At 34.1% G+C, this 18,466-nt stretch overlaps 1 protein-coding gene across 10 annotated transcripts in view; it reads left to right on the top strand.

Moving 5' to 3' along the window:
* The window catches only part of Rasal2 (RAS protein activator like 2), a 302,028-nt gene that overhangs the window by 200,316 nt on the left and 83,246 nt on the right, over positions 1-18,466 (top strand). For all 10 annotated transcript variants that reach the window (XM_013521043.1, XM_005374927.2, XM_005374926.2 and 7 more), the window contains one exon: positions 9,110-9,216. In XM_013521043.1, coding sequence (XP_013376497.1) covers positions 9,110-9,216 — 107 coding nt within the window. The remainder of the gene's footprint in view (positions 1-9,109; positions 9,217-18,466) is intronic.

The following is an 18,466-nucleotide window of genomic DNA, read 5'->3' on the forward strand; positions in this document are numbered from 1 at the left end:
TGCCAAATTTAAACATGATTTATATTTCAATGTACTGCTTAGTAAAATGTGGAAATTTGTGAATTTTTAAAAAGAATGATGCACGGAAGGAAAAAACTTCAAACTTGTTAAACCTAACTTCCCATAAAGCTTATTTGTCAAAATTTTTAAATCTGAAGGTTCAATTTAATATACATAAAGGAGAATGGTTCTCAAACTCAGTTGACCACATAGTATTTAATTCCATCCATTAATTAGAAATAGCTAGAAAGTTTAAAAAACTAAAAGTTTTATTTATTATGTATTAAGTTGAAACATGGAATGATGGAAATTTCACCATTGTAGCCTATAAAAATGGTGATTCTTCATGGTTCAGCCTAATGGAATCATAATTATGAGCGCATGTGTCTATGAATAGAGAAGAAAACGTGTCCAGACTAAGTATTTTTAACTACTTTTTAGTTGCTTAGTTAAAATTTATTTACTATTGCTTATTATCTTTTATCCTATTTTCATACTCCACACAACAAAGCAACATTGGGTGCCAATGATTTAAGAAAACATTGTAGGGAGAAATATTTACAACTGAGTTAATTCTGTTAAAGTTAATTTAGTATGAAAATTTAGATGAGATCACCATTATTCAAATCTTAGACTCAACTGCAGAATACTAGTATTAGGAGTACAGTTTAGTTTGGTATGAAAAAGAGAGAGAACATATTATCAAGTAATATAAATTTATATAAACCTATTAATTAGAACCAAAGAAATGTGAGTAATTAGGTCTAGTTTTTTGCAGGTAAATGAATTGAAGGTCACCTAAGATTTGGCAGGTAGGTGTAAAACAACTAGCAAAGACAGGTACTGGGGAATGAATATGATCATTTGGAGAACAGAGATTATCATCAGACTCAGGCAAATCATTGGAAATTGTCATAAAACAGTGAACATGTTAGGTAGGGACAGGTGATTTTTTTAAATGCCTGTCTGTCTAAAGATCTCTCTTGTAAGGTAATTCCATCAAGCAAGTAATGTTTTAGAGAGTTTAATCTGGTAATGGTGAGCATGATAGCATTAAGCAGAGACAAGTCAGTAAGATAAATTAGAAGGTCCCTGCCATAATCTGCATGAGAAGATAAAAAGCTCTACATTAATATGATAAATGGTAGTAGAAATAGAGGACAAAGTGAAACTGACAGACATTTCAAAGACAGACTTGCCATAATGTATGGTGGTTAAAGGACAAACCAATATCAGGTTGCTCTCTTTTCTGTTACCTTCATTAACTGATATTGACTGTAAACAATTTTTACACAGTGCCATGTGTATATTTACTTCTTAGTAAATGATATTTTCATCTTTATATTAAAGGTCTACATATTTGTATGTTTTAGCTCTTTATTTCTTTGATACAGGGTCTTGCTATGTTGCCCAGTCTGGCCTCTGTCCTGGGCTTAAAAGAGCCTACTGCTTCAACCTCCCAAGTAGCCTATCTTGTATGTTTTCTCTTTTCAATATGTCTGTTACTGTTTGCCTGGGAAAAATGCAAAAACTATTCATTGACATAATCAAGAACTAAATCTTTCTTTTTTTGTAATGGTCAGCAAATACTGAAATCGTGGTGTTGATAAATCTAAGATTATACCCCCAATTATATTATTAAGTCAATTATAGAAAAAGTTTAAAGGTCTGTATGTACGCATTAGATTTTACTCCTAATGATTATGAACTATATTATGGTATTGGTTCTAGAAAAAGTTAAGGTGAAAGTCTTAGCGTCTATCTGTAGGCGTCTGAAAAGATGCAATTCTAGAACTGACATGTATATATGTATATAGCTCATCAAAATGAAGTTGTGAGATTTAAAAAATCTTATAAATAACTAGATTGAAATACTCAGGACAGTCATTTTTAAGCTGAACAGTGCTTTGTTATTTAGAAGCTGTTATTTGCAAAACCTAAGATCTTCATGCTTTTGATCTTTTTGTCTTCTACAGTTTGTCTAAGTAGTTATCTCCCCATTCAAATATGCAATAAAAGATTATTTTAGGAGTATTGAAGTCCATGCTATGTTTTGGAGAGTTTTTGTCACACTTTTATTCAAGGAATCAGGAGTAGATATTCTTTGGAGCTTCCTTTCTGCATCATTAAACTTTTTTCACTCTTCCAGTTTTGTTATTTAAGTAGGTAACCTTTCTCCCTCTTTGCTGCATAGCCTCACCTCTGTGTGTTTCTCAGTGAGGATTTTTTAGTCAGCATCAGTTTTCCGGGCTTGAGTTTTCCTTGATGGGCAGTTTGCAGTAAACCCCTCAAAAGAATATAACTTAATTCTCTTCAAAGTATGAAAGATTATGTGCATATCTTTGAGTTATTTATAGCAAGAAATAAGAAAACTAGAATCTATATGATTGTGTATCTTGTTTTCTTCCGTAATGACACATTATGCAAAACAGAGGAAAAACAGAATAGTATGCATGATTCTAATCCTGATTCTGCCTTTTACCTGCTGAGCAAACATGGACAGAGTTCTAGAATATTTCCTTATTTCGATATCTGTAAAGTGTGCACAGTAATTCCAATTCCAAATGATTGTTGGGGATTAAAGAAAATATGGTAACTCATATAAAATATTTAGCATGTCATAAGGCATAACAAATGAAGGTTTGGTTTTACAGTTATTATTGTGAAGTTTTTATCATCATTAAGATGCCTAGGTGTTATCAGTAAGAACCAGAGATATGTTTTATATCTGAAATGTAAATATGTTACATAAATATGTAAGCTATTTTCTTAGCCTTCTCAACTAAGACTGTTATTTGCACTGAAATTATTCTTAACTGTTTAAAACATTATAGATGTAAAGCCCTAAGCTGAAGAAGTAGAATACTATGGGTGGTGTTCAAATTCTTTGACCAGGGTATACTTTGTTTTCCTATTATGTTAACAAGAGCAAATATTTTTAAAATAATAATAATGAATACGTTATTGAAGCAAGGAAAAGAAAGGGAGACTGGATAGCTTTACTCTTTGAGAATCCACCACATTTCTGCACTTAGCACCAATTTGTATGTATTGGAGTGTCTAAGGCATGCAGACTTGAAAGGACTGCTTGTTTGAGTGAAGTACTGCATTCTAAGTGATACAAATTGGATGAATTAAAGTGGCTCTGGAGATTTGTATTTCAGAGCAGCTGAATGCTGGTGACGGTTGGTACATAGGCTTTACCACCATAAAAGTGGGATGCATCAGAAAATGTCCTACTAAGTATAGTGATTAAAGTCTGCATAACACCCACTTGCTATAATGTTAGCAACTATGTAAGTGCAGTAGGTGATTTTTCTTCTCTGCTCTTGTTTTTTTTTTTTTTTTTTTTTTGTTTTCTCCGGTACCAGGAACTGAACTCACGACCTTGCGCTTGCCAGGCCAGCGCTTTGCCACTGAGCTAAATCCCCAGCCCCTCTGCTCTTGTTACTTTTCCTTTAAATACTGTTTTTTTTTTTTAACTCCATCCTTATGGTCCCATTGAGTCCTTCAGCAAAAAGTATGAAATTTCATTTTTGAAAGGCTTTTTTCTTTCATGTTTTGCCATTTACTTGTATTAGTTACCCTTTAACTGAAGAAGTACACATCTATTTCCTCCAACTATTCTATCCTCCTATTCTGTTCCTTAAATGTCTTCAGTGCATCCAGTGGGAGAAAAATTCTCCTTATTCAGAATTCAGAATCCTCCTAATTCAGAATTGCTTATCTCATTCATTAATAACTAGAGCCACTGACATGTCTCCTCCTTTTCAATGCCATTATCATTTCTACAGTGTGAAGGAAAATAGATTATAGTGAAATGGAATCATTCATGGCAACACTGTACATGCTTGAATAGAATTTACAGAGTTTTGGTATTTAGTTTTTTGTCATGTTTGGTTGAAATGTTATTGATTTTTAAAAAGACTTTTGAAATGAACTGAAGAATTCCTTTGAAAATAACACTAGGAGTGTGTTATCTAAATACAATATCAAAATGTTACAGGAGCTTTTGAATAACTATCATTGACAAAACATTTACATTTATTCACATTTTATAATTTTATCTATAAAATTACCAAGAATTGGGTTGGGTTGGTATTAACATGAAGTGTTTAGACATACTGTATATGCCAGATCAGCTAGATCTGTGAACACACAGTGTTTTTCTCTTACCTTGAGAATGTTGCTGTGATATTTTCCCTCTTTGTATCTATCATTCACCAAATTAAAACTTTTTATTTACCTTTCTTGGTGAATTTCCTAAACTTTAGTATTGCTAAAGTTATTCCTTTTAACTGTGGTTTTCACCTTCATCAAAAGGAGTATTAATTGTTACTACTTCAATAACTGTTCCAAGGACTATGTAAAACAGACTACACTGAGTGCTTAGCCCATAACAAACATTCAGTATTAGCTAAAATTGTCATAAAATATTTCTAGGCAAATTATTCACATAACTGGTAGAATTGATTTTGTAGTACATCTTTTTTCTTTTAAAAAGTTTTTAAAATCATTTTCTGTGTTTTTAAACTGATAACTAATTCTAAAAACTAGACATTATCAGACTATCTCTCTGTTATATTAATTATGCATATGATCTGGTATAAACTTTGATTAAATTAAACTGAACAGAATAGTGAAATTAATGGATACTCAGTGTCATTATATAACATACACTTTTTTTTTTAAGGTATTTTTCAGAAGCTTTGGGAACCTGTCAGTAAATATGATAAATACTTCCCTTTACTCTTTTTTCCAAACATAATAATTTTCCATATTTATTCTGAATAATAGTCATTATTCAAAATCCTGAAAAGAAAATAATAAAAGAATACTAGTTTTTTTGGAGTTTTTACTTTTAGTAGAATATATTTGACCAGGTAGTTTTTCATTTCAGAGTGAAAAGCTGAAGTCCATGTAGGGCTATGCAGCTCACTGGATTTGAGCGCTCTTCCCATTTCCTCTCACACCTTAGCTCGTATTACTTGCCTCCACCTACTGGCCCAGAGTCCCACCCTGTGGGTCCCACGTGCTAGGATTACAGGCATGAACCACCATGCCCAGCTCACATTCTTATACTTAATCATATAGCAAATAATTTTAGCACCTATCATATACTACATAGACAGAGGGTATATTGGGCAATTTTAATCTGTGATTTAAAAAAATACTCTATTTTTAAACAAAAATAAATTATAACAATATATTTTATTGTAAAATGTTAACAAATGCAGAAATAAGAAAATAATAACATCTTAAAATTTCCTGTCTTCCAGAAAACTACTACTCAGGGTTCTCCCAAATACACAGTTATTTTCTTTCCTTACAAGAGATCAAGGAATTTTTTAGCATTTGTTCCCCAAGTGAACTAAAGATCATGAATACACTACGGTATTAGGGTGTAAAGGCTAAGGTTAACTTGTGTTTGTTGGACAGACGCATGCACCACCAAAAGTATCTTTGCTGCTATAAATATTGAGGTGTCAATTTCTTTGCCATGCTTTTCAAAGAAAGCACGTTGACATAGAGGAAAACATATCTGTTGAGGAAGTGGCATTCATTATAATACTATTACACTTTGGAATAAGGGAGGTCCTTTCTTCCAGTAATCTAATTTTGCACCTGTAAACTCATTAATCTTTTTGTTTCTCTGATTGATCTTAATAAACCAGTTCAATAAATTCTGAAGATCAGGACAAGAATGGTAATATGGCTTTACCAGAATCACAGAGATGGTTGGTAGAGGTGCCAAGAAAAGTACCAAGATATTCAATACATCATCCAATGTGGAGCTATGTTGAGGTTATCTCTCATCATTATAAGTTGTCACCTCATCTTAGTTCTTACCCAATGAGATAAATTTAAAACTTAACCAGGCCTTTTACCTTTCAATCCAAAGATGAAAATATATATATTTTAAAGGATGAGAAAGTGAATGAAGCAGTTTCAGACCTGTACCTATTGAAATAATTTTATGCATCTGTAACAGTTATTGGTGAGTCTTAGAGAGACTTACAGTTATTGATGAGCATATTTAGAAATGATTATGCCAGGGGCAGTGGAGCACCACTGTAATCCCAGCTACTCAGGAGGATTGCAAGATAGAGGCCAGCCTGGCCAATTTAGTGAGACCTTGTCTCAAAATTTTATAAAGGACTGGGGATGTAGCTCACTGATGCAACACTTAATGTAACATCCCTGGGTTCAAACCCCTAGCACTGTGTAATTAGTCACTTGATCAATCTTCATGTACTCTGACTGTGAAAAGAACACTAATTTTACAGCAGATAAAAATAAAAAGAAATAAAGGAACACTGGACTGGAAGGAAAAAAGCAACATGATGGTATGTAGCATGAGTGGGAGAAGGAGAGAGAAAGCTATTTAATTTTGGCCCGCTGGAACTAGCAGAGATTGTTCTACCAACTTAGCAGAAATGTACTTTTAAGGGGGAATTGCAACTCTCGTTTCTGCATGTAGATTGAAAGTTAAAGGTAGCAAGAGCAGTTTAATATGTTGAGCTGCCTGTGACTAATCCAGCAGGTTGTCCATTTTGTTCTCACTAAGGCTGCTACCTTGTTTCTAAGAATACACTGGGTGTTAGGGGATGAATCTTCTGAGAACTAAAGAATCTGGGTATTTCAAAGATCTTGTCTATGTTAAAAGATAAGTAGTATTGTTGTGCAGGGTTGAGAAATCAACATAGTGTAAAGCAGTCCTCTTCACTCCTTGACTTAGCTTCATTTCCTTCTCCTTGGTGGCAGTTCAGTCTTAAAGAATAGTTTCATTTCTTCTTTCTGGACATAATAACATCCCAAAAGCTACAACAGAGTTGTGATTTTTTTTTTCCCATGATACAGAAAGAAAATAGAGAAAGTATAGTATCCTGTTTATTAGAAATGTGATTGAAATGTGATTGCTCACTTTAGCTAGTATAATTTTCAGATGAAGCATTGAGTTCATCTGCCTGAAAACTACCATTAGATGATTGGGGGAAAAAAGTGAAGCAATGAGTTTTAATTTTTCTCCTTAGCCAGAACATTGCATATTAAGGAACCTGTTCACTAGATTGTTTTAGCCTACATAATGAAACATGTTTCTCTCAGTTTGGGCTCACTGTCAATTACTGAGAGACTAAAATATCTATATTGTAATATGCAGTATCTTTTTTTTAATTTGATATCACAGTACCTTTATAGATAATTATCAGAAAAAAGATGAGGTTTCTTCTACCTTCAGCAGCTCCTCTCCCCGTGTGCCCTATCTCCCATCATAGAATCACCTCACTTGAACAGTCTGATTATTCTTGAAGTCTGAAGGTCTGGCTGTTGTGTGCTCCTACAAACTGATTTGCTTAAATTCCTCTGTGCCGTTCCATGAATCGGAGCTAATTATACTGCCATTTTTCAGAGACGAGCATTAGAAGTCATGTGTGCCTAATTCTGAAAATGGTTTTGTACATTAAGGCTCATTTACCCACTCGTGGTTAGAGAAAAGTTGAGAGACTACAGTTATTGGTCATAATTTTAAAATGCAGTAATAGTGTGGAACTCTGCTCAAGAACAGGCATATAGGATGTGATGTCGACTTCTCAGTCATTAGGAATGTTGCAATTTAGCTTACGTCTTACTGGTCAAGTTGTCACAGAAGATATGTTTAGTCATGAAAAAGAAAATTAGTGTCCGGCATGCAAATAGTAATAGGGTAACTGGGTTTTCACAGGGGAAATTGATTTGTGTGCATTCCTGGGTCTGTATAAAATGGTGTCCTTTTAGCACAAGCTGAATATAAATTTCAATAAGTGTTTTTCTTGCTGCAGATTAGCGTAATACAGTGACATTTTCTGTAACTGAAGGGAGACAGTGGTCGGACATCTGTTAATAGCTTGAAAGTAACTAATGAGGATGTGCAGTTCGAACGATTGATTGAATGAATAGCTGCAGTCCTGTGTGTTTCTTTCTCACTTGCTCTCTCTCTCTGCAAGCTGTAGAGAGGGAGGGGGAAGAGCAAGACAGGGAGGGAGCGAGAGGAAAAAACGCTTTCTCTTAAGTGGAAGTAGCACGGATCCCAGGGGCCAGGAGGCCAGAAATGGAAGTTTAAACTGCATCTATCTTAAAGGGAGAACAGCAGGAATCAAAATGTCAGTCTCCGGAGTCACGATTTATATCTTATTTTTTAAGATCTGGAAGATAACACAGAATACTTTTTTTAGAATGTGGGTTTTTTTTTTCTTGTCCATGTTGAGATTATCTAATGTTGTCTGAGAAGCTGGATTCCTATATGTCTGTCACTTGAAGTGGAGATGGGAAGCAGTTGTGATAAAGGTATAATATGTATGTATTTATCATCTATATTTGCGTATGTATGTGCATATATATGTGTGTGTATATATATCACTCTGAAAAAAATCTTAAAAATGTAGCCTTACTACAGTTTATAGTAATTAAATTAGAGATATCACATCATCTTTAAAATCTTAAGTTTTTTAGGTCAGTTTGAACAAATTTAAGATTCCAGAGTAAGATCTCAGTAAGGTCATATTGCCAGAACAAGGAGAAGCTGATCTATTTTTATATCTGCATAGGCATATATATTATTTTATTCTGGCAGCAGCTTTCAGTCTTCTCAATGGCCCTTTTGTTGCAGTCTGGTGAATCATCTTATCTGCACAGATCCGAACTTTGACCTTTGTGCAAACACCATCAAATCATGTGTAACAATAGACATATTTTGTTCATAAGAATTTTAGAAATTTATTTTGATTCTGTTAATGCCTACCTTGCTGATCTATACACTACAAGATGCAAATATTAAGTAAACTTAAAGATACTAGTCATAGCTCAGAGGAAATTATTTTTATGTGTGCACATTTAAAGGTATAAGTTGTCACACTAAAGCAGATTCTTAACTCTGACCAACTCTCCAATGTCTTTGTAGGTCACACACCACAAAGATAGGGACAAATTATATTGAGAGGGAATGTAATACACCTTTAAAACAAATGGATTTTTTTTTGTTGTTGTTAAAAAAAGCAGTAATTTTGCAATTTAATGAAAGATCTTAAATTTTGGGTTCTTAACAGTGTTTCAAATTTCACCCTCTTTCCAGAGGTACCAGCAGAAAGGTCCCCCCGTAGACGGAGTATCTCAGGGACCAGTACATCAGAGAAACCCAGTTCCATGGACACTGCAAATACCTCACCCTTCAAAGTACCAGTAAGTATTTCTTTTCTCTAGAAGAATGTTTTACTTTTCTCCTTTCTTCTGAGGGTTAGAGACAGGAACTAAGGAATCCGAACACTTTCTTCCTCTGGAGTTTCCTTACAATACTGAGGCTAAAGGGCAGAGTTATCAACTTAAACAGATTAACTGTGGTTAATGACCACTACTTCCAGCATAAGGCTTATTTAATTTTAGAGATTGTTACATTAAGTGCATTACATATGAATTCCTATAGAGTATAAATCTTTGCAGATGTCCGTTTATTAAAGTTGCTAGCTAAAACCTATTACATTTCTATAAAGATACTGGTAGGACTTTTTTGGGGGATTTTTTTTTTTTCCAGTGCTAAATCATAAGCAGAGAGTGGTAAGATTCATAGAGTTGCAGAGCAAATTCACCAAGAATTAGACAGTTGTGAATTTTAATCCTGAGAACTGGCCTGTGTTTTGCTTAAGTTATCTTAAGCAGTATAAGTGTTTAAGAGACACAATGTAAGTGTTTAAGAAATATCCTGAAAGGTTACTTCTTAAACTGATCAGGCAGTACTGAGAATCAACATTTAGCTCAAAAGTATACTGAGATGAAAGGGATATAGTTGATCAGGTTACCTGGCCAGTAGCTAGAGGCCTGGTTTTGGATCTTTGTGGTATAACTTTGAGTAACTTGGTTTTAAGTCATTTCTTTTCTTCGTTTATTGGGCAAGAAATGTTTACTTTTTAAGAATGTTTACTTTTTAAACATATACTAAAATTTATACTTGAAAAGAACTGCTTCAAGAAGTTGGTCATTATTCTAGGTATAATTTTTAAAAATCAGTGTAAAGTAGAAATAGGTATTTCTATTTGGGGAAAAAAAATTTTTTTCTTTTTAATTCAGCTGAGTTACATGCTGTATTCTTTTTTTTTGTTTTGTTTTTTGGTTTTTCTCCGGTACCGGGAACCGAACTCACGACCTTGCGCTTGCCAGGCAGGCGCTTTTGCCGCTGAGCTAAATCCCCAGCCCCATGCTGTATTCTTTATTTCTTTATTCCAATACTTTTTTTAAGTTGGAATGACCTTCTAAATTTAACTGACTTTTTGAAGCATATAAACTGATATTTATATGTAAGTTAAAATTGCTGTTTTGTTTTATGTTAACCGCAGGCAACACAATTTCCCCTTCTATCTTAGGGGCATATATATACATTTTGTGCATATCTGTCCTTGTAATACCTTACAAAGTTTTGTAAATTTTCTCATTTTTAAAGATTACAAGTGGTATTAGATTAATAATCTTCTCAAATTATTGCAGGAAATTTAAAACATCATAGTTAGTGCCTTATAATAAATTTCTTTGTTTCATAGACATAGCAATCTATACTTTATTTCCTTTATGAATGGGAAGAGCATTTTTTCCCTTTCCCTTACTTTTCCTGTTTTCCTGATGAAGCAGATACCACTATAGTGAAACTTCCAGAGTTTAATCATATACTAGTTGAATTTAAGATTCAGTTAGAATTTGATGTTTTTATACCATTATGCTAGAACCTAATGGTAAATACTTTATTAAAAGTTAATAAATGAAGAAAAATATTTATCTGCAATTTGGTGACACTGAAGTATGCCCATACTAACTATACAGTTTATGTTCAGGCTTTTAAACTTTTGAATTAATTACAAACCATAATTTTCATTTATTTAAACAATAAATTGACAGTTAATTTAAGATTTATCTTAATAAAACTAATCATTCTTGAGTAAAAGTTATAGAATAACGTGCATATATGTGAAAGGTAGCACTACTTTAAAACCGTGTACCCATTTCGTGGTCTTAAAAATAATGAGAAGGAAGCAAGACATGGTGGCACACGGCCTATAATCCCAGCACTCTGGGAAATTGAGGCAGGTGGAATGCAAGTCTGAGTCCAGTCTGGACAACTTAACTACTTAGCAAGCCTCTCCTCTAATTAGAAAAATACAATAAGACCAGTGCAAAGGCTCTGGGCCAGTCCTAGGACTGCAAAAGATAAAAAAGGAAAGGAAAGGATGCCTAGCCAGAAAATTGCAGTCACAGAATCCATGCATTTAGCTTTCTGGGAGAATTTAACCATTGGCAGGTTCTAATCTAGTTTTCTGAAAAATAACCAATCTGAACACAGTGATTAAAAGAAGAAGAGGTGAAAATGTCAATGAGTACAGGGAGAAAACAGAGAAAATGAAAGGCAGGGAATCATAAAAATAATCTGAGTCCACTTAGTACAAAGGCATACAGCCATACGTTTATTAATAGCCCTTAAGGGTACCATTATATTTCTGGATGGTGCATAATATAGAAAGCAACACTGATAGTAATGATCCTGAATCATTCAGAAAAAGTGGTGCTATATTTGTCATGCTGTTTTTTTCAGACTAACTCTATATTATGTGATAATTATCCATTGAGAATGTTTAAAATCTTGAACATATGGATGTTTATAAAACTGGTTTCCAGTAAAATCGTGTTTCTAAAGTGCCTTACTCCTTGATCATACTAGATAAATAATTTATAGTTTAAGGGGAACCTAAATATGCTAGCTAAATGAGGTACTACAGTACTTACTTGGATGCCTATGGAAGTATATTTCCATTTATTTTAGTTTCCATGTAATACCAGTAGTTAATATAACTTGCTTAAATATATTCTAATTAGTAGTATGAAATGTTTTCAGGAGAACCCAAAATATGTATGTAATTAATAACAGTAGATTGTGAATGTGAGAAAGTAATACAAAGAGAGCCAAACTGAAGTATTTAACTTTATGCTATTTATACAGTATTTTGAAGATCATTTCCATATCAACTTTAAGAAGAGAGAGAAGTGATATTTCAGTGCAAATACATGTGGTTCTCAGATTCAGAGCTTGCTAGTTGGTGAGCACTAGGTTCAGCACTCATCAGGGGGACCCCAAAGGAAGTAGTAGTATACCCTCAGAAAAGGCCTTGTTCATCCCACTCCATTTTCAGACTTACCAAGAGCAGATGAAATAGATGTTAACATGTCCTTACTGAAATTATTCACACATTTATTGAGTGCTTGCTTTAAACAGACTATTTGTGATTCACCAATTATTGATAGGTTCTTGGTGTACTGTGTTTTGTACTGGGAACACAAATGGAAACAGAATTTTCCACTTCCACAGAGCCTGTGATCTGGTAACGAGAGAGAAAAGAATGACGAGATTCATAAAGAAGTTGAAAACTTGGTAACACAAATTATTAACAACACAATGTGTAAGCTAAAGTTTTGCCAAGGAACAAAATTTGAGCTGGGTTCAAAAGCTGAAAGAAAGTCATTGATAGAGAAGTAGAGTATGTCAGCCTGAAAAAATAGCATTTTGGAATACATCATGAGATGATAGGTACTTCGAGGAATATGGAAAGGACTTAGCGAGACAGAATTTTAAAAGTACGTGGGCAAAACAGCAGGCAGAAAGTTAGGTTGGGGCAAGTCTGGGAATGAGTTTATCAAGGCTAACTAAATTATACTGGCCCATGAAGTGTTTATTGAAACGTTTGTCTTGGGCTCAAAACTAAACCAAGTTGTATAAGTATTGTGAAATATTGGTAAATTACTTAACTCTTCCCTTAAGTGATTCCATTTTCCTCTTGCTGTCACAGGCATAGCTCAGGTTGATAAATAAGGGTTCGTCAGTAGAAGGCCAGCACAGGGACTTCATTTGTATTATCAATAGTTGAGCATATGCTTAGCATAGGTGAGTGCTGGGTTTCATCACTAGCATAAAAAAAGTAAGTAGTAAGTAAGGCCAGCCTAGCATAAACACGTATGTGCATGTGTGTGCACACGCACGCACGTGCACGCGCACACACACACATACGCCCCCTTCAGTGGACATTACTAATATTTCTAGAGTAGTGATTCACTTTAGGAAGATTCAGGAGAAGTCAGTTTTTTGATATCCTGCTGGTAGGTTGATTGGCCCGAGAAAAGATGGGATGAAGAAAAACAGTGAGCTCAAAGGAGGAAAGCCCAAAATCTTTGTGTGTCTTCTTCACAAAGTTATACTCCTAAAAATTTAACATGAGTAACTAATACAGCAGAATATTCATGTTTAAGGTCATAAAAAATGAGTGAACACTCAACAAATAATTGTTAAATGAATAAAATATGCTCGAGTTGTGGAAATATCCAAATAGAATGAGTTTACCTCATCCTTACTGTCATGGTGTTATTGAAATGCCTCCTGTAAAATGGAATAATAAATATTTAATAACACTTAACAAGCATTTAATAAGAGATTATTGGAATAATTATCCATGTGCAGAATGGTTAGGTCTTTTTTCTCAACAAAAAGAAATTGTAATTAACATTGGAATTGAGAGCTATGGTATTTTATGTATGTATACTGTGTCTACTTATATTGGAGACTTGAACTGGACAAAATCTTTTTTATTTTTTATTTTATTTTTTTGGTATCAGGAATTGAACTCAGGGCCCTCTCACTTGCCAGGCAAGTGCTGTGCCACTGAGCTACATCCCTGGCCCCCCAAATTCTCTACTTAATAGTTTGCTTCTAGGAATATTTCTTTGAGCCTTTCGGTATTTCATACACACATGTATATGCTCAGAATGTTTTTGCAGATCTGAGTTTTGACTCTTAGATTCTCCAAAAATTGTTGTTTATTTGAATAGTTTTTGCCTTTCAAAAGATTATGCTTTTTTGTTTCCTTTTACACCTTACTATACTTTTTGCCTTTGTATGCACTTGTGTTTCTCTTTAAATAAAACATTCTTCATATATCTTATACATTACTAAAACTACATTTAAATGATGTTACGCGGGTGATGAGGAACGCTTGAGTTATCTAAGTTATCCAGGTACTTGCATTTAATTCAGAAAAGGAAAATGGTTATGTTATAATTCTGTATAGTTATATCACAGTGTCTGAACTTTTAGAACAGACTTCCTCATACTCCACTTATAAAATGACTACTGATATTTATGAAGTTTATATCACTTCCACTTTGATGATACCATCAATTTGGCTTTGGCTAGGAGAGAGCTGCTTGTGTTCTGGGCCAGGTGCTCAGCTTAGTGTTCTCATTTCCATAACACTATGGCCCGAGTTGGCCTGCCTTGTGAATATAACACAATGCAGCTGCAGCTGCTTCATTTGTATTATCTTTGAGCTGAGCTCTGAAAGCATTCAGACACTACATAATATGCCAAGACAGCCAGCAAGCATAAGCTGAACTAAGGGAGTAGCTGAATATTCCTGTGTAACCCTCTCTATGTCCTTAATCACTGTGACACCTGAGCATTCCCAATCAAATAGACTGTCAAAAGACGAAAACTGTACAGTTTTTAGAAGAAAGTAAAAGTTTAGAAAATAAAACATAAATGATGTTATAAAGTCCTGTAAAAAGAAATAGTATGCCCTTTCTCAAGTATTAAGATACCAGGCTCAGTTAGATATTGATCTCTTTCTTGCGTAGAACACCCTTTAAGATCTATGTAAATGCTTTACCAAGCTAAACGTAATCAGAGCTTCATGCCCACATAGTAGAGACCAGAAGGTGTTTATTATCCAAACCAGTGGTTTTCATATCTAAAAATCACTTTAAGGAACTTCAAAAAATATACTGATGTTTACAATCCACCTCAGACCATATGTCATAACCTCTGGTGTAGAGCCCAATCTGCCTATTCCACGTCAGAGTTTCTTCTTTTTTTTTCTTTTGAGGCAGAATCTCATTAAGTCTTCAAGTTTCCCAGACTAGGCTCAAACTTGTGATCCTCCTGCCTCAGCCTCTGAGTATTGGGATTATAGGTGTACACTGTCATACCTGTCCTCTTTTATATTTTTAAACAGGTTCTCAGATAATGCTAATATGCAGTGTAGGATTGAAAACTGTCTTAATGGTAAAATATTAGGAACTCATTTTAGTGTCTTACCTGTAAACACTATTGCTTCTCTTTTTATCTTAAAGTCAGACATCAGAAACTAATAAGCAGTTTTTTCTCAGTGAGCTGTTGTTATATTGTTGAATTGTTGCACTGCATATTAGTTGCTCATCTGTGTTTTCTCTGCTCGGTTCAGATTGCCAGTTTAAATTTACAAAGCACTTGCTTTGCTGTGGCAAAGTGACCTCTGACCAGCTAAGAATCAGTCTTAGGGGTGAAATAATGAAATTGAATTCAAAGCATCCAAGCTACTAAACTATTTCAATTTTTACATTATCATTGCTATCATATTCCAGAAGAACACTTAAAGTTAGTTCCCCTGATGCTTAAAGATTCTCTATCCATCTTTTCTCCTCTTTACTGACTGACTATGAGGAGTTAAAGTCCATAATAGAATCACCCTGCAGTGCTCTCTCTTTTAGTAAAGAGTATATTTGTATTCATATGTGTGTGAATGTATGTAATATACAAATATATATTCATATTATGTCTATCAGCATGTTATCACTAGAGGTAGAGATAATAACCATAGGAATGTCAGAAAATTATGGTCTGAAGAAATTAAATACTAACTATAGCTTTAAATCATTTTGTAATCAGAGTGGGTATTTAATGATAAATATTCTAGAAAATGTACAGTTTAAAACTCTTAGAGCCTTAGAGCAGAGAAAAAAAGAATAAGGTCAGATACAGCCCCTTAAGGGGACGGAATGGGGATTGGCAAATACCTGAGGAAGAGAGAACTGGTTTAGCAGAAAATATTGCTGAGAATCTTACTTGAAAGAATCAGATTGAAGGAAACCCTCCTTAATCTGTGGTAATCCCTAGAAATAGGTTTGCTGCAGCACAGACTTTAGATTCCAGTTTATCTTACCGAGGGGAAGAGAGCTCTTTGAGAAGATAGGATGCACTCACTTATAGCCCATTCTTGTAGATAAGGCACTAAAAGCCCCTCTCTCCTCCATGCAGGGGTGTTTCTCCTTGGCTTTAATGGGGGAGGGGAGACACACCACTTTTCAGTTCACACTTAGAGATAAATGTTTCAAAGGGCTAATAATGCCTGCTTAAGGTGGCATATAATTAGCCACTAAGTATAGCTGACATGTACAACTGTTATCAAATGCTTTCCTCTTTCCCGAAAGGTCAGAAGCTAGAAATATGGAAACAAAATTTTGACAACTGCTTGATTTTGCTAAGGTTAGCTGTACAAAAAGAGTTTTTTTGTTTATTTGTTTTTCCCCTTGCTAAATATACTCAGCAAGGTGCAAGGATTGCATGTAAACAGTAATACCTCTGAGATGCCTCCCTACTGTAGGTCCCTTTAATTCTGTAATCAGTGCCAGTACCATTCATCTGGATTTTCAGATGCTTTTTGTTTTACATTACATTGCATTTTAAAGGAGCTTCATTACAAGGGGATCATTCAATTAAAATATCACTATGATTTTGGGGGCCAGAATTTTTTTGGGGGTACCAGAAATCAAACTCAGGACCTTGTGCTTGTCAGGCAGGCATCAGGATATTTTTTAATTTAATACTTTTTTTTATCAACTGAAAAATATACAAGTATTTTTCAAATATAGCAAACATAAAATAAACATGAACACATAGATTAAATAGAAATTATGCAAACAGGTATGCTAGTCTAGTATCGACTCAACCAAACATGCTAAACCTATATTAATTTGACACTGTTCAGTTTGTACTTCAAAGTAAACAAGGACTGCAGTGATCACTTAATGATATGAAAGGTAGTTTGCTAACAACAACTATTTCACTAAACAAAGTGCACCTAACTACATACGTTAACAACATGAAACTGAAAGGGAAATCATAGAGCCACAAGTATTACTGAAAATTTCAAAACACCTCTCTCAGTAATTGACAGCTAAAGAAGGTAGAAAAATCTGTAATAGAACAGTTAAAATCAGTAGCACCAGGCCTCAAATGGAGTCCTCTCAAAATTATGAGAAACAGTCACTCAAACAGGTCAGGATATTTAGTATCTGGTGAAAAAGAAGCTTCCAAAAGAATTTAAATAGTATGGGGCTGGGGATTTAGCTCAGCAGCACAGCACCTGCCTGGCAAGCACAAGGTCGTGAGTTCGATTCCCGGTATGGGAAAAAAAAAAAAAAAGAATTTAAATAGTCGTCAAAAAAAGGTAAACAGATGGCCAATATGCGCATAAAAAGATCCTGGTATCATTAGTCATTAGGTTAATACAAAACTACGAAGTAACACTTGACACTTACTGAGATGGCTGTAATAAAAAGAGAGACAATAATATGTGTGGGTGAGAATGTGGAGAAACAAACCCTCATATGCTGCTGGTAAGAATGTTAAATGGTCAGCCACTTTAAAAAATATTTTGACAGTTCCTCAAAAGGTTAAACAGTTTCCATATGATCTACCAATTGTTTTTCTAGGTATTTACACAAGGAGTGTGTCTGCAAAAAATGTACATGATTGTTCATACTATGATTATTCCTGGTAGCTAGAGGTGGACACACCCCAAATATCCATTAACTGAGGACCAGATATAAAAAATGTAATCTGTTCATATAATGATATATTATTTAGCCATAAAAAGGAATGAGGTACTGATACGATACATTCTACAACATGAATGAACTTTCAAAACTGCTAAGTGAAAGAACCCAGGCACAAAAAGCCACTTAGTATATGGCCACATTGGTATGAAATGTCTATAACAGGTTATGTAACAGAGACAGAAAAACAGATTGGTGACTGATGAGCTGAGGCAGGGAAAACAGGAATCAACTGCTAATGGACGTGAAGTTTCTTTTAAAGTAACGAAAATGTTCTAGAATTAGACTGTGGTGATGATTGTGCAACTTTTAAAATAAACGAGAACACTGGTTTGTAACACGTTAAGAGTCAATTTTATGGTATATGAGTTTTATCTCAAGACAAAAAATTAAAACACTAGACATAAAAAGCTTAGAATAAACACATAAAACATTATTAAAACTTTTTAACATTCATTACAAATTGAAATGTTTTAGATATATTAGATTAAATAAAATGCAATTGAGGGGCAAGTTAGAGACACCAAAATACATTATATATATTGGCTGCTTGCTTTCTATAAAATTTTTCTGGGTTGTCTACTGATGATTTACATAGCTGCATTTTTATGTAAATTACCATAATTTTACCTCTGATAAGGAATAGAATACCATACACTTTTACTCAAGGATGTGGAAATAGCATAATACTTAGTTTAAAAAGAAAAAGTAAAAAAAAAAAAAAGAAAAAGTAAATTATAGCAGTGTCATACTT

The sequence above is a fragment of the Chinchilla lanigera genome, unplaced genomic scaffold (genome assembly GCF_000276665.1).
Source record: "Chinchilla lanigera isolate Chin_1 unplaced genomic scaffold, ChiLan1.0 scaffold00005, whole genome shotgun sequence".
Classification (NCBI taxonomy): domain Eukaryota; kingdom Metazoa; phylum Chordata; class Mammalia; order Rodentia; family Chinchillidae; genus Chinchilla; species Chinchilla lanigera.